Source organism: Myripristis murdjan, chromosome 6 (genome assembly GCF_902150065.1).
Source record: "Myripristis murdjan chromosome 6, fMyrMur1.1, whole genome shotgun sequence".
Lineage (NCBI taxonomy): Eukaryota > Metazoa > Chordata > Actinopteri > Holocentriformes > Holocentridae > Myripristis > Myripristis murdjan.
The window spans coordinates 34,183,096-34,209,291 of record NC_043985.1 but is presented as its reverse complement, the minus strand read 5'-3'; the positions used below and the strand labels follow the sequence as shown (position 1 = coordinate 34,209,291).

Genomic DNA, 26,196 nt, shown 5'->3' with positions numbered 1-26,196 from the left:
ACGTTATTGATCCCAAACTGGGAAATTCACAAGGGATCCCACCAGCTTCCCTTAATCACCTGATCACTTCAATTAACTGTTAGGTTAGATTTCCTCCAGAAGGCTTCACTTACCACAAATTCAAACTCACACTGACTAATATTTTAGTTAGTGTGTGTGTGTGTGCGTGTGCGTGTGTGTCTTACGGCGATGACGTTGACGAAGTCGTTCTCTCCCAGCGTGTCCAGGATGGTGTTGATGGTGTGCTTGGCGATGGTCATCTTCAGCCCCTTCATGCTGCCGCTGATGTCGACCATGATGATGATGTCTTTAGGAGACGTGGCCGCCTGGATGTACCTGAGAGAGAGAGAGAGAGAGAGAGAGAGAGAGAGAGAGAGAGAGAGAGAGAGTGTGTTCAAGTCTTATTTTTCTTCCAATAGGGTCAATAATCTGCCAGTGGGATGACATAATCCCACTTGTTTCCAGCACTAATCAACTTGTTTCCTGAATTGTCTCGAGTCAAATCATAAATCATCCTCTTGACCCTCGTGGCTGATCTGCAACAATATTCATGTTTCTTCCCACAAAAACTCCCTGAACAAGTGAAACTGCGGGTGGGATTATCTCGTCTCACTGGCAGATTTTTTACTTTCTTTGATGAAAAACAAGATTATAAGAAGGATGACACAAAACTAAAAGGCTTCTTGGAATGGGAATTTCATTGGTTTTACAGCTGACTCGGATAAAAATGAGGCTTTGTGAAGGCCAGCGTTAATACTTTTGCATTTTGGCTGCTGATAACTGATAATTTATACTAGTACCTTTTTTTTTTTTTTTTATTTCTATGCCAAGAAATTACAGCTATTTCTCCAGCATTTCCCACACGATCTGATTCTTGTCAGGTGTGAAAAGCCTCTGAAACAAATGTCTTTACATGCAGCGATAAATTATCAGTGATCCTCATCAGGCAAACAACCACAAACAAAAACAAAAACAAAACAAAAAAAATCAATTATTTTTTCAGAGAGATTAATTTATGATTGTTTCCTCTTGAAATGAGCATCCCTTCCCACTTACACCAGCTTGAGGCTTCTGACCATCACGTGTGTGTGTGTTCAGTGTGAGTTTGCTCTCAAACAGAGACGTCAGGCTGAATAAAAAAGTGTGTGTGCTGTGTCTGTGCCTCCGCCTTGCTGCAGCAGCATATGCAGCTCTGTGGTCATATTTAGAAATGCATGAACGGTCACATATGGTGCCATGTGGAGGCCGGTGAGCCGGCTGAGGAGCAGCTTAACGTCTTTCCAGAGGATCAGACTCAGCCAACACAGCCTGCTGCAAAAACTCACATTTACAGGCCTTTACGCTGCACACAGGCTTTTGTGTGTTGTGTTGTCAGTGGTGTGTTTCAGAAAAAAAAAAAAAAAATCAACAGCATAATGAAAAAAAAAAATAATTTAAAGGATGGTTCCTGTCAGAGAGTAAAATTATTAACCTTTCATTAACCTGTGAGACGTATTTTAATGTTGTAACTGCTCCATAACCTGTTGGCTGGTTTACACTCCAACAGCAGCACATTTGATGTTTTACACTGAAAATCTTCTTATGCAAGGTGAACTAGTAACTCCAGCTGTCAGATAAATGCCGAGCAGGAAAAAGTAGATTTCCCTGTACAGGACATGCAGACAGTCTGACTGAATGGACACACTCATGTAAAGAGGTACAGGACTGAGCGGCTTTAAATAAATATCATCCCCAGGGGCTTGCAAAGTGCTAAAAAAATCACAACAGCAACAAAACCTGAATTTTTACAGCGAGATCATTAACCTGCGGTTCATCGTTCAGAGTCTGTAGAGGATTCAGTCTCGTTTAGGCAAAGTTTCCCTGCTGACTTTAAAAAAAAACAGCCATCTGCTGGATTCCTCATTTTGGAGCAGAACTCCTCGTGTTCGGCTCGCTCTCAGAGGAGGATCCAGCAGCCGATTCAATTTGAAGCCACCACTAATGACTGATTTCTCTCATTTTTGTTAACTTCCACATCTATTAAGGTGCTGAGTGAGTTTTACTCTCAGCTCGGAGGCCCTGCACACCTCCCTGCAGGGAAACGTCTCAAAACTTCCAGGGAAATGAGCTTTGTGAGAGTTTTCCTTTTGCAGAAACAGAGCGTGTCACTGATCCGGCAGCAGGGAGATGTGGAAGGAGACGCTGCACATGAGCGCCGTGACCTCCTGACCCGGAAACCAGCTCTGAAGGTCAGGAGGGTCTACAGGCTTTACAGGCTTTAGGCCCAACGCCCTTCAAACCAACCAACAACAACCAGCAACCAACAACCAACAACTATGAATCAACAACTAACAACAACTAACAGCACATGGAAAAATCACATCTTAGAAAATAAAAATAAAAATCAACCTTCAAAGAAATATAGTGGAGTCAAAGGTTCAATATTTGTCTTTGATATGTGGTGGAGTAAAAGTCAAAAGTAAAGTTTTAGATACAGTGGTCCCTCGTTTATCGCGGGAGTTACGTTCTAAAAATAACCCACAATAGGCGAAATCCACGAAGTAGTCAGCTTTATTTTTTCCAATTATTCTAGATGTTTTAAGGCTGTAAAACCCCTCACGACACACTTTATACACTTTTCTCAGACAGGCATTAACATTTTCTCACTTTTCTCTCTTGTTTAAACTCTCAAAGTTCAAACCTTCGTAGAAAAATAAGTCCAGTATTATAGAATGAACGCATTCTGTACTGTACAGGAGACACGGCACGGAGGAGACTGACTGACAATGGTCTACAGCATACCTGTCAACATTTAAGTAGTAAAATCCGGGAGATTTTTGTGGCTGCGGGGGGGGGGGGGGGGGGGGGGGGGGGGGGGGGGGGGGTATCGTTATAGTTCAAATACATTCATCATGTCTTCCATTTAACTAAAAAACATTTTTGTTCCTTTTAATCAGACATGGGGTGTTTATTAAATATATATATAAATATATATAAATATATATAAACCGACTTTTGTTTATCCGCGGTTGCAGCAGCACAACGGACAGTAACACAGACAACATGGTTGATTATTGATTGCGCAATACGGCCATTCGCCGGTAATCACACTGCGTGCATTAAACAGTTTTGCAGAGGCAGGAGGAAAGTTGCATGATTTACGTCCGCGCACTGCGTGCGTGACCGTGCATGTGCTCGTGTATGCGCCCGTACCGCGCTGAAGCACACCCCTTCCAACCGTGCCAGAGCAGAGGAAGTGTACTGTATTCAAGCACGGAACGGAGCGATCACACCAGACGGGGTATTATTATTATTTTTAATAAATGCAGGTTAAATACGGGGAATTTACGGGAAAATACTAATACGGGAGGGGGCCGGGAAAGGAGGGTAAAATACGGGAAAATCCCGGCCAAAACGGGATACTTGACAGGTATGGTCTACAGTCCCTTAGCCAATCAGGACACAGAACACAATGTGCGGGCTCTCCCTTAGCCAATCAGGACGCAGAACACAATGTGCTGTTAGAAAAAAAAAAAAAAGCATGCAAAATTGCTCTAAAAAAATCCGCGAAACTGCGAGGCTGCGAAAGGTGAACCGCGTTATAGCGAGGGACAACTGTACTCAAAGTATCTAATGTGTGTTTTCAGTCGATCATTTCTCCCCTGTGATCAGACCAGTTGGATTTGTGAGTTATACTGGTGGAATGCCAGTCCCCTTTACAGTCAATAGGGTAGAACTGTAAGGATGAGGCAACACAGCTAAACAGGTGGGAAGCACAATATTTAATTCATTTTCTCATTTTGCCATATGCTGTCAATTAAGTACCAGTTAGGTACACCTGTGAGTGCAATTTAAATAACAACAGAGGAACACTGAAGGGAATTTTGATTGAGTGAAAGGACACTGAATGGGATTTTGCTCCCCTCAAAAAGGGGGGGGGGGGGGCATGTTTAGCCATGTTGGTCATACCAATCAACTGACAATCCTTACAACTTATTTCTCATTGAAAAGGGGACTAATCAGGCTTTCTAACGGTATAAAAGACAACACCAATCGGTATTGTTAAATGGGAGAAATGATCAACTGAAAAAATACTGCAGGGGATTTTCTCAAAATTTTTTTTTTTTTTTAAATGGTCGCTTCCCACACAATTACCAGTGTCACTCCTTCTAGAAATGCAGGATCCCTACAAGTTGTATCTCATTGGAAAGAGGACGAATCAGGCTTTACAACGGTATAAGATACAACACTATTGGGTATAAATAAAGGGAAGAAATTATAGACTGAAAAAGCAGTTCAGAACTTTTTTTGCCTAGTATATATTGAACTTTGAGGAAAACCCGAGCGGTGTGTGTCGTCCCAGGAAGTGCTGCAAACAGAGCTTCTCAAATCTCCATTTAAACCCAACAAAACAAACTCACCAGTTGCGGTTCCTGCAGTCAAACGCCACCACGCCGTTAGAGTCTGGCGTCCACTTGATACCTGGCAGAGCGAGGAAGACCAAGATTCAGCCGCCTTGACACAGATTATGACATTATTACCTCTTAATGCAGAGATGACAGGGGGGACACTGCAGGGTTCTGGTGTTATCTGGAGATTTACTCTGTCATGTTCCTGCAGACCGTATAAACTGAGCTCCCTTCAGAATGAGGTCAGATAAAACTTTGGTGAATGCTGTGACGAAGCTGGGGTTACCGGGGTAGATCCTGAAGAACCCGGTGGAGCTGCCGAAGTACTGCCAGGTGAGAGTCGGATCCTTCTGGAAGTTACCGATGAAAACGTCGTTCAGCGCCTCCGAGTTATAGATGGCGTTCAGGATGTAGGGGTCTGCACAGAGGACGGAGGTAGGTTTGTGGTCAACATCATTTATTAGGTAAAATCCGAAACGTCTGATTCCAGCCACAATAAGAAGCTATGACTGATATCCTTTTCTCCGTTTGTATCATAATAAAATTCAATATTTAGTTTTTTTTTTTTGTTTCTTTTTTGTCTGCTGATCAGACTGAGGGAGACATGTGAAGACGTCACGTTAGGCTCTGACCACTTCCCATCAGACTGTAGCTTCAACTCTCACACTGCATACCATAATCATTAATTAATGAGAGAAATACTGAATAGATTAATCAAAAACATAACCAATCATTACCTTGAGCACTAAAATAGAGCAATCACTAACTTACGGGTCTGTTTTTTAATTTTAACATGATATCATTTGATTAGTGAGTTGTTTTTTTTTTGTAATTTTGTATGTTTTCTCTATTGTATATTTCTAGTATTTCTAGTGTACAGGCCTTTGTGTCATGCTCAGGCTTATTTACTTTACAGTAACAGGATCATTCTCTATTTCTTGGTATAAGGTTATGTTGATTGTTTCAGGCTAATTATCACCTTTTAATCCTTTCAATCCTTATATTTCTTTTAAATCTGACTCAAAGCATGTTTATTTATTTATATATCTCCATTGTAGCAGGCTACCACTAAATTTCCTATGGGATTAATTAATTAATTAAGTATGTATTTATGTATTAGGGGTGGTGGGGGAAAAGGGTTCATGACAGAGTTGGTCAGTCTGTCCCACTTTGCTGCAATCAAAATGACTAAAGTGACATGAACAGAATGAAAACTTTGTCTTATTAGATAAAACAGATGTTGACAATTTTTTTTAAATTTGAATTAAAAAAAAAAAAAAAGAAATCACAATATATGTTAGTGCAATATTCATTAAACTGCAAAATGTTTAAAATCCCAACAAATATATATATGTGTGTATTATCTACTTGATGTGAAGCCCTTTGACCTCGTGCTCACGCTCAGCAGCAGGAAAAAAGGCGGCGCTGACCTTTGTTGTAGACGTTGGTGGGGACCTGGATGTTGCTCTGCTGCGTGTTGACCAGCAGGTTGTTGAAGTGCTCGTTCTCCTCCAGGGGAAACTCCCCGCCCAGATCCACGTAGTTTCCGTCCTCGTCCGCCGTGTTGACCAGCATGGAGTTGTAGTAGTCAAACTGAGCGGAGACAGGGAGGGGAGACGCGACGGGGTCAGGCCTCCCAGAACCAGACTCTGAGACTTTCAGAGCAAACTGGGTGAGGGCTGAGCAGCTTCACTTTGACTTTAACCAAACAGGAGCTGATGGACCTCGCTGGGATTTAAGAGTAACTTCACCAAAGGAAAACAGTGACTCCTCGGTGCAAGGGGTGGAATAATAAATCAGTAATGCAATATATTGCTTTACTTCCTCTTATGATGTCTTATTATGTGCCGGGTGTAGATACTGGAGTTATCTACTTTAGTTCCTATCAGTCCTGTTTGTTCCTGCCTTTAGTCGCTGTGCAGATCAAAACCCTGAAGATTTTTTTTTTTTTGAGAGGGGGGGGGGCGGCTATATGAGACTGCCGATAAACTAAATTATTAACTAAATTTAGGCTTAAAAAAAGATGATATGCCAGGTGCAGAGGATGCTCTTAAAAGCACTGAGTCTATTTGGAAAAATGTATTATGACTTATTTCGTGTGATTTTGTAAATTACTCATAGAAAAGTTTACATAGAAACATTCTTCCATACTTTTCCAGACCTGGAAATCTGGAAATGATCAAAACCAAATTTCAGACTTTTTAATACTTTCCCAGGTTGTGTCTGAACGCTGCTGCTTATTGAATTTTTTTTTTTTATTCAACAACAGATATCATGAGGTAACATCATAGCTGTATCTTCACACCATCAAAGGAAATTTTTGCCCATTTTTCAAAATAATCAGGCAAAAATCATGTAATGAACCACTGTTGTGCATTCAGCTAACTACATGGACATGACAGGTAAGTTTTTTCATTCAGTTTAAGTTTGTTGTGTGTGTTTGCCTGTATGTCCAGATGTGTGAGGTTGGACTCAGTTATGGATGGCAGAGTTTATTACGGTTTATTATCTTGAGCTATGAGCTGAAATTTCACTGGAAATGAAGACATTTTTCTCCAAGTATCGACTTTTCACATCATAAAATATTCTTAACCACCTGCTGTTGTTCTACTTTAAAGCTGTAAAAAACAAAAACAAAAACAAAATCAAAAAAGCAGCGCAGCATCTTTTGGCCTTCTTCCTGCTGATATCCTATTTCAGGTGGCTGGATCCTGTTATTCTGGTCCAGGACCGACGCCCAGGATCAATACTGTCTGACCTAATCTAATCTAATCTGTGACAAGAGGCTTTACGGCTGAGGCTGCCATGGTATCTCCTGGCCTACTTGCTGCTTTCTGGTTTCCTTAAAGACTCGGCAGGTTTGTTCGCAGGGAAAAGACGGACTGACCTCTAAAGAGGCGTTGAATTCATGGTACAAGTCGGCGTCCTCTGCCGACTCGGCCAGTCTCTGAGAGGAAAAAACAAAGACAAAACGGTTTCAGAGATTAATAACAAAAACACAGAAAGATGAGCTGAGACTGTGACTGCAGCTGAACACGCGGCGGTGGGGACAGAGAAATGGATTCAGGAGCGTCGGTGGGTCCTCGATCAGCAAACGAGAGTCAGCTGCTCTTTGGAGAGAGTTAGATCAATGGAGAATATATTTACACACGTCACCTTTTTAAATAAACATTCACTGGAGCATATGATCCTGCAGCAAATTTAAAAATATTTAAAATGTAAAAAGGAGATGAACTTTGTGTTGAGGCTTTTGGGGAGAAACAGCTGTGTGTGTCAAATTATAAACTACAGTCAGTCCAGTGCTCATATTAGCAAGTGTTTTGTTCTTGTTTTGAGTCTTAAAATAATATTTTTCTTCAAATTAGTGAGACTTGTTTCAGGAATGTTAGCCGGTGCAGCTGAAGTGATTCCCCTTATATCAGGAGTGTTGCTAGGGGGCTCCTTGTAGCCCACAAACACACTCTCTCCCCATTCGCTTTGCCCATTTACCCACAACCATACATACATTCCCCTGCAGCACATCGTTCAACAAACGGACTATATAACCCAGATGTGGGTTTTTATGAACTGTGGGTGGGTCATTGGGGTTGTGAATTGTGTTTTTGATATTTTGGAATGTAATTGTGTATATGTCATGGCCATTTCCATTTCCTTGTGTATATAGATCCTCTCACTGTACAGAATTGCACGTTATAATTGCACTTTGTCACTTATTATTGTAATACATGGTGTCATCCAAGCAACCCTCAGTCTCCTGTCTACTCTCTCCTAGAGCGTATCCTGGTCTTTCTGATCACTAGCCATTTCCATGATTTAACTGTGTCATGTCATAGACACGAGTAACCATTACCATAGTGTTTTCTTAGTCTTTGCAGTTTTTGCCTAAATTTAATTGACACAGTTGCTACAATTGCATACAAATTAGCTTGCATGCTAATCAGACGTGTTGCCGTGGAGACAGTGGTGGTTAGCTGAGCAGACACTCGCTAACAATCTGACATCATCCAAACACAAAATCAATCATGTGGTTTGGTGATAAACTGATCAGTTCAGGAGAGAAGCAGGTTTGTTCACTGAGGCTGCGACCTCCAACATGGCCGCCTGTGTTTGTGGACATTTACTGAGCTTTCTATCAGCAGCTCCACGATCGGGTCCACCTCCACATCACACCTGCAGGAGCTTCTCTGAGCTCCCACTCTAAACCCAGAGGCATTAATATGGAGCTGGTCCCACTTTGCAATAATCCCACCTCCAGCTGATGGTGGAATATCTAGGAGGGAAGAAACTTTAGCAGCTGGTTGCAGGAAGGAAACACCTGAAGTCAGTTCAAATGTGTGGCTCGATACTTTCAGTGTATTTGTTTATTCGTTAAACACAACATACTAGTGATGGAATATAAAGTATATTCCGGTTATTATCTCGTCCTCACCTTCACCGACTTCATCTTGCTTCCCAACATGCGTTCGATTTCGTCAGAATAATCTCTGACCAGCTCTGTGCCGTCCAGCTGCACGATCTTGATGATGGACTCCACGTCTCTCAGTTTCTACAGCAGAGAAACAAAACGCACAAATATCAGTTTTAATCAAATATTCTAATGCTGGTGTAGGTAATTTATTTTGAAGTTAAGTGTGGGAATATTTCACTAGTAACATGAAACTTTTTTTTTTTAAACTCGTTTTTCACTCTGAGTGTTTAAGAGTTGAAGGTTTGTGTAAAACGTGATGTTGTCGGAGTAATCTGACTTATTCCAACGTACTCTTACTTTCCATGATGCTGCTGAAAGAGCTGCAGCGTCATGAGGAACCAATTAATTGATCTCATCCGTGTGTGTGTGAGTGACTGGTTTTATCAGAGCGAATCAGACGGCGAGAGTCTAATCCCAGATTAGATCACCTGCAGAGATGGGTGTTTTTTCACAGCGAAGCTCTTTGAGGTAATTAGGTTGTTTTCTCTGGATCAAGACGACGAGGTGGATCAACCTGGGAGCGAACGCGGCTATTCCCGCTATTTACACTCTCAGTTACGATTAAGTCATTGAGTAATCCCAATTAATCCAAGCAGCTCGTTTACTGAATGGAACAGAGGAGCGGAGCCAAAGCTCGGCTGTAACCTTAATGGATGAAGGCGACTGAACGTCCATTCACAGAAAACACCGAGGGACTGACCGCTCGGCTTAGACGGGACTGATACCGCTCCTTCGTTTTTTATATATGAGCCCAAAAACAACACAGATTACACACATCACAGTGTTTTGTGGCCATATTCCAGGTGTGTCAATACGACCATTTTTATACCAAAACCCCCCAAAGAGGCAAACTGATTCAGTTTCCTCTTTTACATCATGTCTTTACGCTAAGGCCTTTTAAGACAGCATTTAAAAAAATATTTTTCATGTATAATTTTTTAAACGTATGTATCTTCTCTTTTATTTTGTTACATGAATCCATCATTCTACAAATATTATTCATTTTTTTCCCACTCATGATGTTCACCAGTTCCTATGTGTATTTTTTGTTTGTGAAGCAACTCGTGATGTGATAATTATCATTATCACTATTTTTATTATTATTATTATTATTATTATCATCGTTATGAAGTCTAAGTAGCTTATAAAGTGTTTTTAAACCAGATTTTTGCTTTTCTAAGTTGAAAAAGTCTCCAAAGAGGCGTTTAAAGGGAAAGTGAGTTAAGGGGAAACAAGAGGGGGGAAAAACAAGGTGCCTTGTTGTAGTTCTACTGCATTTAGTAATTTCCTACACTTCCCAGAATGCCTTTCAACGAGCCCCAGAGAGCAGGTGTAAATCTGTGTTCAGCTGTGGGTTTTACATGAGGGTGTTTGTCTTGTTGCAGTGTTGCATTCTGGTCTACGTGCTGCCTCCTGTACGTCGGTGCAAAACGGCGGCTGCAGAAAGAAGCTGCTCGCTCAGTGACCGACGGCGAAACCCGACGTTTTTTACCGCTCATGTTTTAGATCCTCGTCTGCAGCTGCTGGACACATCTGGACGGGACGCGGCCTCGTCTGGGAAGCTGCTGGACGGTGTCGTTTAAAGGGGATTTCTCCTCTGAAGACGTGTTTCTCAGACGAGAGCTGATGGAGAGCTGATGATCGTCTATTTTTAAAGCAGACAAACGGCAGATTCGCTCTGATAAATCTAAATCTGACAGATAAATAGATGAACGTCTAAATTCAGAGCCGGCCTCAAATCCTGACGCTGTGAGAGGGCTCGCTCCTCAATCTGGCATTACCCTGATCCCTGCAGCGTGTGTGTGTGTGTGTGTGTGTGTGTACACAAGCAGACAGCCCCACACACACACACACACACACACACACACACACAGTCTGTGTCAGTGTCTCTGGTCTTGCTGGGGTTCACTGGTCCAGTTTGGCCTCCTGTTTCCTCTCAAATTAAAGGATTTACCGAGAAAAACAAATCATATTCTGTTTAAGCCTTAAAATGGCTCTTATCCAAAACAACCTGCAGTCCCGCTGCAGCGTCTGAGGGGAAAATCCCTCCGTGGCACTTTAAAACACTGCTGGTAATGGATTGGCGTCGGTGTCAGAAATGTTTCAGGATCTAAACGTCGGGTTTTGGTCTCAGTCCCTCACAATCAGCGGTTCTTCTCTCTGGAGCCGCAGTGTTGCATCGTACAAACATCATTACTTAGGTAGTAAACCTCTGCCATCACAACCTCTCTCCCCACCTTCATTTAAAACTACACTGTACAAAAAAAAAAAAAAAAAAAAATCTGTGAAATTTACAGTAACATCCTAACATCCTGTGGTTTCCAGAACTTCAGTGTAAAAAAAAAAATAAAAAATACGCCAACAGTGTTACGGCATTACGGTGCTCTCTAGTGTGTTGTACTTAGATCTTATTCTTTATTTTTTATTTATTTAATCTGTAATCTGTGGATACTGGTGAAAAACTGCGAATTTCCTTCGGGATGAATAAAGTATCTATCTATCTATCTATCTATCTATCTGCTCTGACAACAACATACCTCACTTACTTTATTATTATGACAAAAACCTGTTTACAGTGACTTTCTTTTAAAATAACACCTGTAAAATAAACCAGTTTATGTTAGATTATGGTATACAGTATAGAGAAAAAAAGAGGAAGATCCGCACACTGAACTGGAGCTCCCAATTAACTTTACTGACTAAAAAAACAACGTTTCGACCCAAACCGTCTTCCTCAGCCAACTATAGTTTTTGTTTTTTTTTTTCTGTTTTTCTGTTTGGATCTTCTGATCATCCGGCGCCTGTCCTAAAACAGGATTGGATGTGCGCACAACTACTCTGTCTTCTAGATTATGGTATATATTCATGGTTTAAGGTATGTTTTTGCTGATTGTGAGAGGTTTTACATTGTAAATTTAAATGTACACACGAGGGAAATCTGTAATAACACTGTTAAGTTTAGGGTTGTTACATGCTTTTGAAATTATGGTATTTTCCCATTAATTTTACCCAAAATGTTTATTCGCACTGTAAAATTGTGTTTTTTTTTACATGTTAATTAAAGTGATATAGTGTTTCTTGGTTTAGGGTAATTTAATGTGTCTACTACCGTGATACACTATTTAGGATTTTCTGTTGCTATTTGACAGATTTTACTGTAATTTCTACATTCATGCTTCTTCTGTGGAGACTGCTGAAAGGCATTCTGGGCAACGTAGTGAATCATGGGCTGCAGTAGAAGTAGAAGAGGTGGGTTAAAGACCAAAAAAAAAAAATAAATAAATGGGTGAATGAATAAATGACACCACCTGATTACATTATAACTCCTGAAATGACGCAGAGCGAGATCTCACAACATAACAGCATCTGAGTGGATTTTCCCTTTAACTCTCTGCAGATCTGCGTAAGTGGATTTGACTTCATTTACCTTCTGCAGCAGCAGAGAGCCGGAGTATCTGGCCGTCACCTGTCGCAGCTGAACCGACAGCACAGAGGCCCACTGCTGCACCCTGAAACACACACACACACACACACACACACACACACACAGAGCCGGGGTCAGCGTCACAGCGCCTGGATTATCTGCAGCGAAACTCAGACTGGAGCACTAGCACAGTAAAAATAATAATCTTTATAATAGAGCACACACAATCCACGTTACACAGTGCAACACAAAGGCAGCAAAAAGCAAAGTAAGTCCTCAGGTTCATAAAACAGCTTGGAGTGTACAGTTGTCAGATATTGTACCAAAGTGTTTAATGCTGAGACGCTCACATGGGCACAATATTTAGCCCAAGACCCTAAAACTGTTTTGTCAGTGAAATAAAGTCATGAAAAAAGCAGATATTTAGGTTTCAACGTGCTTATACCCATCATTAGGATGAACCCTGACAATCCTCCAATAATTGAAAAGTTCATTTGCAAAAAAGACAGATAATCACTCATGTTCTTATTTCTATAAACTGTTTTCTTCCCCAGATAATAGCCAATCAATAATGAAAAAAATCATGCTAGCATTGCATTGTATTGTATGATTTAGCATTGAGGAAAGAATGCAGCCGCCTCCACGCCGGGACCCACCGCAGGCTCAGGACCCCGGTCATGGAAGCCTCGCTGTCTGGAACATGAATAAAACTCAACTAAAAGTTAAACAACATAGCGTTTATGTTGTCGAGTCCAGAAAACGGACTCTGTTCCTCGGTACACCTGCGGAGGAAAATTCTTCTTCTTGGCAGCATAATGTAAAAAAATGGAAGGCCCGACTTTCATAAAAGGTCAGTGAAGGCAGCAGCCTCAGAGGAAGGTGTGTCACACGTGTCAGCCAGCAGTCGCTGGTGGGGAAAACACATCATTAGTTATAAATCTCAGCGGTTATGCCGACGTTATCTTGCAAACAGCTCAATACCTTTAACAACTAACATCTTTTTAAATTAATCCATTCGCTTCAATTTTATTTGTACAGCATCAAATCATGACAGAAGGTATCTCAAGGCGCTTTACAGAAACCCAACAGATATCGACCAAATCCATGAACCAAAACCTCTCCCATGAGCAGCACAGGGCGACAGCAGCGAGGAACAAACCCTTTAAACAGAAAAACCTCGAGAACAACCCGACTCTGGGTGGGCGGCCATCTGCCTCAACCGGAGGGGTTGTGAGAGAGAGAGAGAGAGAGAGAGAGAGAAAGGAGGAGTACGCTGCAGAACGATGCAAGTTCAACATGGGGCTGTACAGTGATACTAGTGGTGATACTAGCAGTGATGAGAATACTGCTGAACAATACTAAAAGTGGTTGCAACAACAAGTATAACAACGTGTGATAGTCACTGGGTGAGCACAGGACACTGTATTGTTAATTATTCTTTATTTATTGTTGCTATACTTAAATCTGTTCATTGTTATTGGATTCTTTTCTTTTATGTTGTGTGTTGTTATTGTTGAGTACCTTTGTCCTTGTCCTTTAATATAAATGTAAATATATTAACTGGTGTATATTAATTAGAAATTATGATCGTAGTTATTACTATTGCTAATATTGTATTCTCATTATTATTATTATTATTATTGCTATTGTTATTGTATTATTATTATTATTATTACATAATGGTTATTGATAGTAGTAATATTTAAGAAGCAGGATAAGTCCATCAGGTACTTGTAAAGGTACTAGTACAGGGGGTGGGATTACATAAGTTTCGACTTCTTCCCACTCCTTTTTGAACATAACTTCATTGTCTGTTGTTATTCATGTTGCTTTGTTTTATTGTTGTTCAAAATAAACTTTTCAAATCAAATCAAAATCAAAACTAGTACTGATAGCAATGATAATAACAACACTACTACTACTACTAATAATAGTGATAGTACCAAACAGTCATAGTAAGAATAGTAATTATGATAATTATCAATAGCTTCTTGAGTCTTGTCAAGTCTTTGCTTCCAAAGTCTCAAGTAAAGTCACAAGTTTTTATTTTCCCAGCTTGAGTCCTGAGTCTCAGCTCTGCAGCTCTGAGTAGTGGCAGTATTAGTAATAGTATTAGTAATAGTAGCAGTTGCAGTACTAGTGTCAGTACAGGTAGTAGTAGGCCTGCAGGTGGTGGCTAAATCTGTTGTAAATCATCTCCTCTCCTTGTTTCTGTATCAACAACGAGCTGAGTGAGCCGGCCTCCAGCCACAGAGCTCTGACCCCCCGCTGAGCTTCAGCTGTGCCAGGAAAGTGTCATAAAAACTGAGTCGCTATGACAGAGATGGGAGCAACGGGGATAATCTGTTCCTCGGTGATCTGGGTCACGCAGCTCCAGGTGTCGCTCTGCACGGCACCCGCTACCTGCTCACCAGCTCACCTGCTCACCAGCTCACCTGCTCACCTGCTCACCAGCTCACCTGCTCACACCACAGCCATCAGCACCTTCACTTCACTAGGACCTGTGAGCTCGAATATCCCACAGAGCACAGAGATATTTATTATTTGGCCTGATATGGTGGAGTTTAACCAGTAAAACTTAGAATGAAACATATTTCTGTTTACTGCACTACATTACCCAGAATCCATTTGATACCAACATGGCACAACTTCCTGTTTCGGGACGTTCCCCATTCAACAACAGGGATCTTTCCACTCAAAGCTAACTTTTGGCTGATTGCTAGGAAACCCACCAGCTATCACTGCACCACAGACACTACTACAGGCACTGACAGGAGGCAACGGGGTTTATGGGAAATGTAGTCTTCATGATAACACTGTGTGAGACAGAGGCTAACAGACTGGCTCACAGGCTTTGTACCATCAAGACGGCAAGATACTGATGTTTTAAGAAACGCTGCAATTATTATGCATTTATTTGTCCCCTTGGGGAAATTTGATTTGCAGCAGAGAGATTCTCACAACATTACATAAAACAACAACTGAACACATCCACAGTCATACAAGCACACCAGCTATTCATAAGGAAAAGGAAAAATGAATAGTGTTTGTAAACACAAGTGTCCTCAAATAGAAACACTTGGGCCAGAGCAGCTGGACCCCCTGTTACTTGGTTGTGTTTAAGAATCTGATGGCTTGTGGAATAAACGAGTGTTTGGACCGGTTTTTCGTGAACAGGGGGGCGCAGTAGCGTCGTGCAGATGGCAGAAGATTGAAACAGTTTGCAAGTGGATGTCTGTCATCACTCATGATTGAATTTGCCTTCCTCAAAACGCGGTCTTTATAAGTGCCATCGAGGCTTGGAAGAGATGTACCTCAAAGTTTACTGGCTGTTGTTACAATCGTCCTTGTAGCATTTTTCTGGGCCTCAGAAGCATTTCCACACCAGCAGATAATACAGAAGTACAAGACACTTTCAATAAAAGCACAATAAAACATGTGGAGTATTTCGGGGTTCACATTAAATGATAAAAGTTTCTTTAAGAAGTACATTCTTTGTTGCACTTTTGCACACAGGCAGTCAGACCAGCAGTCCCACTTGAGTTTGTGGTCAAGCACAACCCCGAGGTATTTGTACTCCGTAACGGACTGGATCGGTTCTCCATTTATGAGGGTGGGCTGAGACGAGCTGCACTTCCTGAAATCGACAGCCATCTCCTTTGTTTTTGAGGTGTTGAGGATGAGGTTCACACCCTCACACCATTTAAAGAAAAAGTCCAAGACGGGGCCATGCTCCTCCTCTCCATCCCGGAGGAGGCTCACCAATGCTGTGTCATCAGCATACTTTATAAAGCGCCTGTTTGGGAAAGTGCTTGTGCATGAGTTTGTGTACAAAATAAATAACAGTGGAGATAAAACACAACCCTGTGGAGAGCCTGTGGAAGTGATGAGTTTATGTGAGAGTGATTTTCCTATTCTGACCTGCTGTGTTCTACTACTGAGAAAATCCACAATCCATAAAATCAGGTTTGATGGGAGTGAAAATTCTGTCTCCAATTTATGTGCTAAAATACTGGGTAGAATTGTGTTAAATACAGAAGAAAAGTCAACAAACAGAATCTTTGCATGTGTCTTTGGCTTCTCAAGATGTGAGTGTAACGTGCAACAGAGTCAGTACAGCATCTTCCACCCCCCTAGAGGCTGGATAGGTGAATTGCAGGGGGTCAGTAAGATGCTGTGTTTGGGAGATAATGTGTCTCTTCACGAGGCGTTCGAAACACTTCATAACCAGTGATGTAAGAGCAACAGGTCTAAACTCTTTAGGGCCAGAAGGTCTCAGAGATTTGGGGACGGGTACAATTATGGATGCCTTCCAAATGTTTGGTATCCTATGACTGTTAAAAGAAGATCTAAAAATGTCAGTAAAAACTGGTGCCAGCTGTTCCGCACGTTGCTTGAGTTCTCTCCCACAAACGTTGGCAAACTACGGGGCAACTTTAAATTGAAAACAGAAATGACAAGTTCTTTGTGTACAAACCAGACTCTGTGGAAAAACTATCAGCAGAAAACATGTGAAAGTATGAATTTAGATATCAAAGTCTGCAAGATGAAAGACTAAAGAAAAATAGAGATAGTGGGAAAATGTGTGTGTGCAGTCACCAGAATAAAATGCTGCCATTTTTTGTCTCTACAAACTAACAAATTCACTTTTGTTTGCTTTGTTAGCCACCAAAACTATTCTGTGAAGGTTAGGAAAAGGTTAGGGTGAAACTTATGAAACATTAACATTTGCTGATATTATCTTTCTAAAGTGAGCTCATTAGCTACACTAGACACTTGTATTAGCTTCATTCAGTTCATTAGCCAAAAAACTATTTTGTTAAGGTGAAGCAAAGGTCATAGTTAAGGTTACAAAACATTAACTAACATTTTCTAATATGAGGTTAGCTAGCATTATCCTGTCAGCCACTTTCCGTTAGCTTCGTTAGCCACTATAACGATCTTACGGTCAGGCAAAGGTTTTGGTTAAAGTCATGACACATTAGCTACTAGTGGCTAGTTAACGTTAACTTGTGAGCTACTTTAGTCACTTTCATGTGCACTGCTAGTTTCATTATGCACCAAAATGATTTCATTAGGAAAAGGTCATGGTTAAGGTTACAGTTAGCTAACATATGCTAATATTCTGTAGGTGCGTTCCGATGGCCCTGTAGCTCCCTGAGCAGTGGACTACACAGGGTGTAGCCGCCATGTTCAGTGATTCCAAACCACAGGGAGCAGTTTGAAGGGTCCTGTGAACTGTGCAGGGAACAAGTGAACAACGGCTCCTCACTTCGCCCAGTTCGCCAACGGATATTACCCATCAGTCATTGCGCGCCGGCGAGTCGAACCAACGGTTAACTGAACCGCCTCGCTTTGAACGACATATGCTGCCTGTTGTCATGGCGATGAGGCGGCTCGAGACGCGTTATTTCTCTCACCACCGTCATTATTAAGGATTTTAAAATAATCTGTCAGTGATCAACATGTAATCTGACATAATCTGTAAATGATGTGATGCGAATCTCTTCAGGAATGACACCGTACATCTTGCAATGAAATCACATTTATTTATAAGTTTTTGCTTGTTACGCTAAGTTGATTATACTGACAACAACGGGGTGCACGAGACGTGACGGTTATTTAGGAATGACACCGCACATCTTGCAAATGACAGCGGTTAAATAACATTTCACAAGACGTTTCACCGGGGTGTGTTTTGGAAACTCGGCTGGAAACAGCTGTGACGTTGCAGGGTGTTCTGATTGGAGTAAATTTGTGAAGTGAAGTTCCCTAAGCCGACGTTCCCTATGCAGGGAGTAGGAGCTCTGTCACAGTACACTGTGGATCAGAACTCAGCTAGTAGCTATCATTAGCTTGTTAGCTACTTTAGCCGATGTGGTTGGTTTGTTAGCCGCCAAAACTATTTCGTTAAGATAAAAAAAAAAAAAGGTCGTGGTTAAGGTTACAAGGTGTTAGCTAACATTCGCTAATATTAGGTAGCTATCATTTGCTTGTTAGCCTCTTTATCCACTTGTGTGTGCTTTGTTAGCAGCCAAAAGGACTTTAACTAGGAAGAGGTCGTGGTTCAGGTTAGGAAACGTGAGCTAACATTCACTGATGTTATCTGGCTGAAGTTCATCCTGATGCAGCGGCTCCAGCTCGGTTTACCCTCCGGCATGACACACAGGGTTTCACCTCGTCATTTACAGAAATATAAAACACCAGGTGAGGGGCCGGCGACGGGCTGCGGGGAGACGGGCTGTGGGGAGACGGGCTGCGGGGAGACGGGCTGCAGGGAGACGGGCTGCGGGGAGACGGGACAAATTGGGCTACTTTTTAAGTGTTGCCGCGGGTAACAAATTTTGTCCGCGGGTTGGGCTTGGGCATACAGATGATGAATAATGCCTATGAATAAAGATTCATATTTTGAATGACTAATGAAATCTGCTGCCACGAGTTTGAGCCCAGCAGAGAGATGCTGGCCTTGTTCAATACAGTTCTGTATGACAGGGACCAGGGCGAGGGATCTCAACATGTCTAAAAAGAAACTGGACAGCGCTGTAAATAGTTCAAGTTCATGGAGTTTTTTCCCGTTCTTTTTTATGTTGGAGACAGCCAGCAGTTTAACAGGTGAGCTGAAATGATTTTCAATTGCCTTTGCCTGGGAAATTGCCTCTAATATAATGTTTATGATGTTATTTTATAGATATTATAGTGCATTTTGCAATTATAGCAATGCTGTTGGACTTTAAAAGCAACATATATGGATTTTTATGGGCATATTTTGAGTTCTGGTATTGGGCTGATTTTTGGGCCCTTTTTATTCCCGGTTGGGCTTTGGGTTTTGGGCTGGTTTTGAGTTGGCGGGCTGCGGGGCTGCAGAGCGAGAGGTTGCGGGGTGACTGGACGAGGGGCGAGGGGCTGCGGGGCGTCGGGCTGCGGGGCGAGAGGCAGGCGGTGTGGGGAGCTCACAGGATTAAGACACCATGAGATCAGCTGAGGGTTCCCTATTATTACTCTCTCTCTCTCTCTCTCTCACACACACACACACACAGTGCTGAATATGCGTGTGTGTGTGTTTACTCAGCATGTGTTGAGAAAGTAGTTTTATTGGTCCATCTGCTGTGGGTTTTAATCCCGTCCCAGACTCTGGTGGTTCACTGAGAGCGGCACCAGATCTGATTTGGTTTTTACACAGGACGGACATGATGCAAACATCCAGCACACACACACACACACATACACACGCACGCACGCACACACGCACACTGTTTATCAGGTTTATCAGAGGCAGGGACATCGATGAAAACAGAAATTTTACAGTTGTGACACAAATCTGCCATCAGCAACATCTGGCTGTATCTGGAGAATTAGCTCAGATTAATAATATCTGTATAACAACCAGCACAGCTACAGGATGTGACGCAGCTTGTTGTGTGTGTGTGTGTGTGTGTGTGTGTGTGTGTGTGTGTGTGTGTGTGTGTGGGTAAATCCAGTGATGTGTAAGGTATGCTACTGCAGGTTATTAAGGTTATAAGGTAAAATTATTATTATTAAGGTTACGTAGGACACTCAGCGGTGCTGTTTTATATTCACTGGAACAAGTTGTGTTATGGTTTTCATAGATAAAAAAAAATACAAAACAAAAATAGCAGCTGCTTGTGTCATTTCCCTCGCTCCTGCAGTTTCACTGCAAAAGACGGCAAACACATTACAAAATGCTCAAAATGCTCAAAATGCACCGCTGCTTTTTAGGAAAGCTGCCATATCAGGCTGCAGCGCTGCCTCTTAAACAGCCCACAGAGTAATGCTGCCTTCCTGTGTACTTCATTTTGTTGCAGAGCACTTTATAACTTTGTAATAGAGTGATAGAAATAAAGTATATCATAATAATCATAATACTTATCATTATTAGTGGTTTGGTTTGGTTTATTTACACGTATAAGAAGCTGTATTCTCAACATTTCAACATGAAAGTTACTTGAAGGCAACACGCTCGCTTCGACATGAAACACCACCCTGTCCCATCTTTAACATCACCACAGTCAAACAACAAAAACGTTTTATCTGCTATTTTACACCAAACTGCGATTTCAATACAATATCAAACTCTGCCCACTAATCTATTTTCTCAAAGCCAAAAACCCAAGAACTGAGCTGTGAACTGTAAATCTTATAAGACTAACCACTTCTTGTCCTCCAGGTTTCATTTCCCTGTAAAACAGCTTGTGAGTGCACTGCTCTTTCACAGCTGACATCACAACTCTCACATGTCGGACTTTCCCACCAGCCCATGAACGCAGCAAAAGAGTTATAGCTTTAAAAAAAAAAAAAAAATCATCTATTGGCAGAAATCCCAGATCCGGATCACGGCTGAAATCTAATCATATGATCCTTCAGCGATCTGATATCCGCCCGCCTCGGCTCTGGAGCCGGTTGGGATGTTTTACTCCCAAACGCCACATAGCAACACCGAAAGGTCAGGGGTCACAGGTCACAGAGAGCCACCATTATGAACAAAATGCATTATAAATCAAATGAAGCACTTAGAGAATCAATAATAAATAATAAATTAAAAAAAAAAATCAAATAAAGAGGTTAGAGAGGCCAGCCTGTGATCTGAAGATTGCTGGTTCAAATCCCTGGACAGTCTCAGGAAATAAAAGAGTGCAAGAAATCAAAAAGAGGGAAATGGTGCAATACGTAATATAACTAATTCCTTTGCTGTCAGTGGAGCTTTAATTCAATACAAGCAAAAAACACGTACAAAGTTTAGTTTATCTGCCACACTGAGGCCGTGTGTGTGTGTGTTTTTGTCTTCACAGTCTCTAAACTTTTCTATTTTATGCTTTCTGGCCCATTGAAAACCAGTGTTTACCACTGCTTTTTTAACAAATGTATTCTACTTTTTAATTGTTTGGTGATGTAAATGCATGTTTTCTCTCAGAAACTAGTATCAACGTGATTTTGAGGTAAAGGCGCTCAACCCCGAGCTGCTTCATAAATCATACGTCTTATGTTCCCTGTCCTCTGTGAGCTCTGCAGCCGCGTTTGTCATCACATCGCGGCCGAGCTTTCTTCAAACCCGCAGAACTTTTTTTAAAATTCTAGCAGAGATCCTGAGGTTTCCAAAGATCCCAAACATGAGCTGCTGAATTCCAGGGAAAAGTGTCTGACATGAAGCACCAGACACGCAGATCTGTTCTGTTCGATGTGATTCTGCAGCCATGAAACAGCAGCGTGTTGGCTCTGAATATTTCCCTCAGTGTCAGACTGATGGAGCTGCTGCAGGGAAACATGTTTTTTTTTCTAATTCTGAAGCTACTTAAGGGGTAATTTAAGGTAAAATCAGAGTTTGAGGGGTCAAAATGCTGAAATGCCTGTGAACATCTAATCTGCCGTCAGTCTGACACCGTTCAGGACGATGTGTGTGATGAATTGTGTGATGAAACTGCAGGTCAAGCGAGTTGAGGTGTGTTTCTGCGTGCCAGGTGCTGCGGTGTGTTGGGCTCAGCGGGCGTGTGGCGTTCGGGTGCCGAATGTGGGTCAGGCTGAGACTGGCCGGGCCGATTGGGGAGGGCCGGTGGCCAGCGAGCCCAGGGAGCCACAGATGGTCACGTAGGTGGGACTGTGTGCTTACAGGAAGCTTACAGGCGGCGCTGAAATACCCGGCCCCGGGGGAAGGACTGCGGCTCTGCTGGCACGGCGGCTGCACCGATAATCTGCCATGATTTCAGACAAATGAATGAGTTTCACTTCTCTGTGTCTGACTGCTCTGACACTGCAGCCCCGGCCCGCCTCATAAACCGTCAGCGTCTGCACTGCAAAAACGCAAAATCTTACCAAGATTATTTGTCTTATTTCAAGTCAAAATGTCTTATTTCTAGTCAAAATATCTCATCACACTTAAAATAAGACATGATCACTTCAGAAGTCACTTGTTTTTAGACAATTTTCTCTTGTTTCAAGTGAAAATTTGCTTGAAACAAGTGAAAATTTGCTTGTTTCATTGGCAAAATTTGCCAGTGGAAAAAGTGAAAATTCACTTGAAATAAGTGAAAATTAGCTAGAAACAAGAAACAAATTTTGCCAATGAAAATTCAAGCAAATTTTCACTTGAAACAAGAGACAATTGTCTAAAAACAATTTACTTCTGAGGTGATCATGTCTTATTTTAAGTGTAATGAGATATTTTGACTAGAAATAAGACATTTTTGACTTGAAATAAGACAAATAATCTTGGTAAGATTTTGAGTTTTTGCAGTGTGGCTGCTTCATGTTTCCAGTTGGTTTGGATAAAGACGAAGGAAAGGACCTGGGGAGTTGGACTGAGCAGACACACTGACACACTGACACACTGACAGCTGGACACACCAACACTACAGCTTTTCTTTCCTCCGTTTGATTCATTACATCAATTATGATGAATAGTTAGAAAGGGGTAGATATAAAAAAGTGCATACTTCTTCCTACTCCTTTTTCAAACAGGATACACTATGTTGTTTATCTGTTTCTCTTTTTGTTGTCCTTTTGTTTATCTTTTGTATTTATATATGGAAAACGTACACATATACATATTATATATATATTTTTTGTTGTATACTTGTTTGAAAATAAAATTCTTCATTCATTCATTCATTCATTCATTCAAAACATCACAAACTGATTTCCTGGCCTCAGGATTGCTGGGTAATGACGTTTTTGACAATTTTGACAATTTTATTGGAAGTTTTCAGCGACCTCTCGCTCAACAAGCCCTCCAACCCGTACAGTCACACAGGCTGTTTGTTCCTGCCCTCTTCAGGCTCATTTATGCTCAGAGTTAAATCTGGATATGCACACAGACGGAGCCTTCAGTCTGTGCATTCATTTCGTCCATATTTGTGCCGGACGAAACGGAGCAGCATCACCGGGAATCATGGTGGTTCAACAGAGACCGGACCACGAGCGAGACATGAAGAAGAAATTTTAAAAACTGATAATAGTAGAGGAAAAAATTCACCGTCCTCCTGCAGTGATGCGTTCAATGACCTCACAGACCGCCGTCCCCCTGCAGTGATGTGTTTAATGACCTCACAGACCGCCGTCCCCCTGCAGTGATGTGTTTAATGACCACTGTGTTACAGAGCATCCCCACACATGATCTCTCCTGAACGCCTGAAGGACCGACACCACATTTTAAGAGTCACATCCGGTCCTCCTTGGCTCATCGTAGAAGCAGGAAGTCTCCTCTGTGTGTCGGGAACAGATTTCAGCGGCCGTGTGGGAAATACTGAGCACAGATATTCCCTCATGAGATTTAGGAAACCCAGTCCATCATGTGACTTTTTTTTTTTTTTTTAATTTTTTATTTTAAGCCTAGTTCATCCAGAGGAGCAGACTGAGTGCGCTCAAAGTTCACTCTCATGCACTCACTCACTCACTCACACACACACACACACACACACACACACACACACACACACACACACACACAGAGGTCAGCTCTCAGTGCTGGGGGTTCAGTGCCTTGCTTAAGGGCATCTGGGAGCCACAAAATTTGATGCGTCTCAGCTGGTTCAGGGATTTCAATCAAAGGCCTCATGATTACAAGCTGCTGCAGTGTTGGGACTGTGAAGGATTTTTAATCAAGGAAAGGAAAGGAAAGGAAAGGAAAGGAAGGAAAGGAAAGGAAAGGAAAGGAAAGGAAAGGAAAGGAAAGGAAGGAAAGGAAAGGAAAGGAAAGGAAAGGAAAGGAAAGGAAAGGAAAGGGCGAACAGGCTCGGTGTTTCATCAGGCTGCAGACAAGTTGGTGTGTTTGTCTGGAAGCTGAACCAAACAGTGAGAGAAGCTCCTCACTCGGTGTCTGTAGGATCTGAGACGCTTCGAGCGTCAGACGTACAGAACAAACGAGGACACGCCCTTTTCTCTCATGTTTTTGTGCAGCGCTGCGTCCGTCCTGCTCCTGTGACTAAACCTGAATCAAAAACACGACAGGAAATGTCCCTTTACAAAATGAAACTCTGTCGGCTTCAAACTTCCACACAGCCACGATGAACAAAACTGACCCACTTTGATATTTCTCTTTCAGAGCATCCCTCCTCCTCCAGCTACAATATGATGGTTTTTTTTGGTACAGATTTTTTACTCTCTCTCTCTCTCTCTCTCTCTCTCTTACTAACTCGTCTTCAGTAACGGCGACTCTTTGTAAAAAAAAAAAAAAAAAAAAAAAACGTGTTCTCAGTGTGATGTGATGTGTTATATGTGGGACCCTTCTGAAGAAGTTACTGTGACCCACAACACTTCAAAAAACCACAACAGCAACCTGGACAGAAGGTGCAGGAGGTCCTCAATATCCAGAAACCACACAGCTGATGATTGGCTGTGGAAAGCAAAAGGTTTCCCCACTTAGGGACTATTTTCCCTGGCGGAGGAGGAGGAGGAGGAGGAGGAGGAGGAGGAGGAGGGAGCGTTTCAGTGTGAAAACGTCCTGAAAAGCCAACAGTGCTGCTGCTTTTAGGAAAACTCATGTGGAGGACTTTATTGGGCTGATGGAAAACTGGAGTGAAGAAAGTGTGAAGGCTCTGAAAGTTCATGTTCATATCGTAGTGGAATGAATGGAGGAAAGGGAGGAGGAGTGATGTGGCAGCTCTGAAAGCCCACTGCTCGCTCTGGGAGGAGAGCAGAGGAACGTTCTGCAGAGATTACAGTAAACAGCCTGTGTCACACATGTGGTCTAATGCTGATGATGTTCTAGTGAAGGAGAAGAAGAACAAGGGAGCAAATCCTCAAAGTAAAACCTGCTTTTGTAGCGTCGGTCTCGTCAGAAAACTCGACTAGAAAATCAGAAAGAGGAGAGAAGGAGGTGGGAGGAGAGGAAGACAGTTTAGGTGACACTTACGTCTCCGGTGGGATCTTCATCTGAGCCTGCGCCGCCATCCACAGCCAGGACAGTCCCAGAATCCACAGGGCCGCCCTCGCGCCTGAAGCCCTGCCCTCCATCCTGCCTCCGACCCCGAGTCCACACATCAGACCCACACAGCTCCTTTCTTTTTAAAATGTTTTTTTTTTTTTTTTTTAAATGTCGCTTCAACTGAGCAAAAGCTTCAGCTGCAGGAGATTCAAGAGGATCCCAACACAAAAGGTTTTCTCATGGTGGCTAAAGCCAGAGGAGGACGTGGACTGGCGTGGACGTGCGACCCTGAACGCTCCCTGCCGCGTCCTGAGGAACACTTCCTGCTGCCCGCATCTTTCCAGCCGCTCTCCTCGTTAGCGCCTCATCCTCGTGGGACGGCCCGTGGACCGCCGGCAGCCTCTCTCAGACCCCCGGGAAACGAGAAGAAGAAAAACCTCAAGTTGAGCACAAACAGGAGAAACAGAAAGTCCAGGAGGAGGCGGGCAGAAGATGGTGAGAATCCGTCACGTCAGCCGGGTTCCCCTCCAGATTCAGCTCTGCTCCGGGTTCCTCAGGGTTCCTCAGGGTTCCCTCAGGCTCCTCCGGGTTCCTCGTTGCTCCGGCAGCAGCAGCAACAACTGGGTCACTTTTCCGTCCCGGCAGACATTTCGGGAGCGAGCAGGCAGCCTGCAGCAGCACCGATTTTGCAGCCGCTCGCCTCCACCGACGCCCAATTTACGACGTAATCCAGTTGGATTAAAAAAAAAAAAAAAACTCCCCTCCCACTCTGAGAGAGAGAGACAGAGAGCGAGAGAGACACAGAGAGAGAGAGGGAGAGAGAGAGAGAGAGAGAGAGAGAGGGAGGGAGGGAGGGATTGGACGAGGGACTCTGTTTTATCTAAAGAGGATTAGAGTGATTTCTGGAGACAGACTCTCCTCCAACCAATCAGAGCTGCAGGAATAAAAAGCCCCTGTGGTTTGGTTTGGCTGAGGGACGCATGACGCCCCGGCACACACACACACACACACACACACACACACACACACATACACACACATA

At 42.5% G+C, this 26,196-nt stretch overlaps 1 protein-coding gene across 4 annotated transcripts in view; it reads right to left on the bottom strand.

The window, feature by feature from the left end:
- Nucleotides 1-25,869, bottom strand: part of LOC115361126 (voltage-dependent calcium channel subunit alpha-2/delta-4-like) — a 78,088-nt gene extending 52,219 nt beyond the window's left edge. For all 4 annotated transcript variants that reach the window (XM_030054426.1, XM_030054428.1, XM_030054427.1 and 1 more), the window contains exons 1-8: nt 25,143-25,869; nt 12,284-12,365; nt 8,818-8,934; nt 7,276-7,335; nt 5,819-5,981; nt 4,675-4,806; nt 4,401-4,461; nt 186-336 (exon numbers count right to left, since the gene is read on the bottom strand). In XM_030054426.1, coding sequence (XP_029910286.1) covers nt 186-336; nt 4,401-4,461; nt 4,675-4,806; nt 5,819-5,981; nt 7,276-7,335; nt 8,818-8,934; nt 12,284-12,365; nt 25,143-25,270 — 894 coding nt within the window. In that variant the 5' untranslated portion in view covers nt 25,271-25,869. The remainder of the gene's footprint in view (nt 1-185; nt 337-4,400; nt 4,462-4,674; nt 4,807-5,818; nt 5,982-7,275; nt 7,336-8,817; nt 8,935-12,283; nt 12,366-25,142) is intronic.
- Nucleotides 25,870-26,196: the final 327 nt, after the last annotated feature.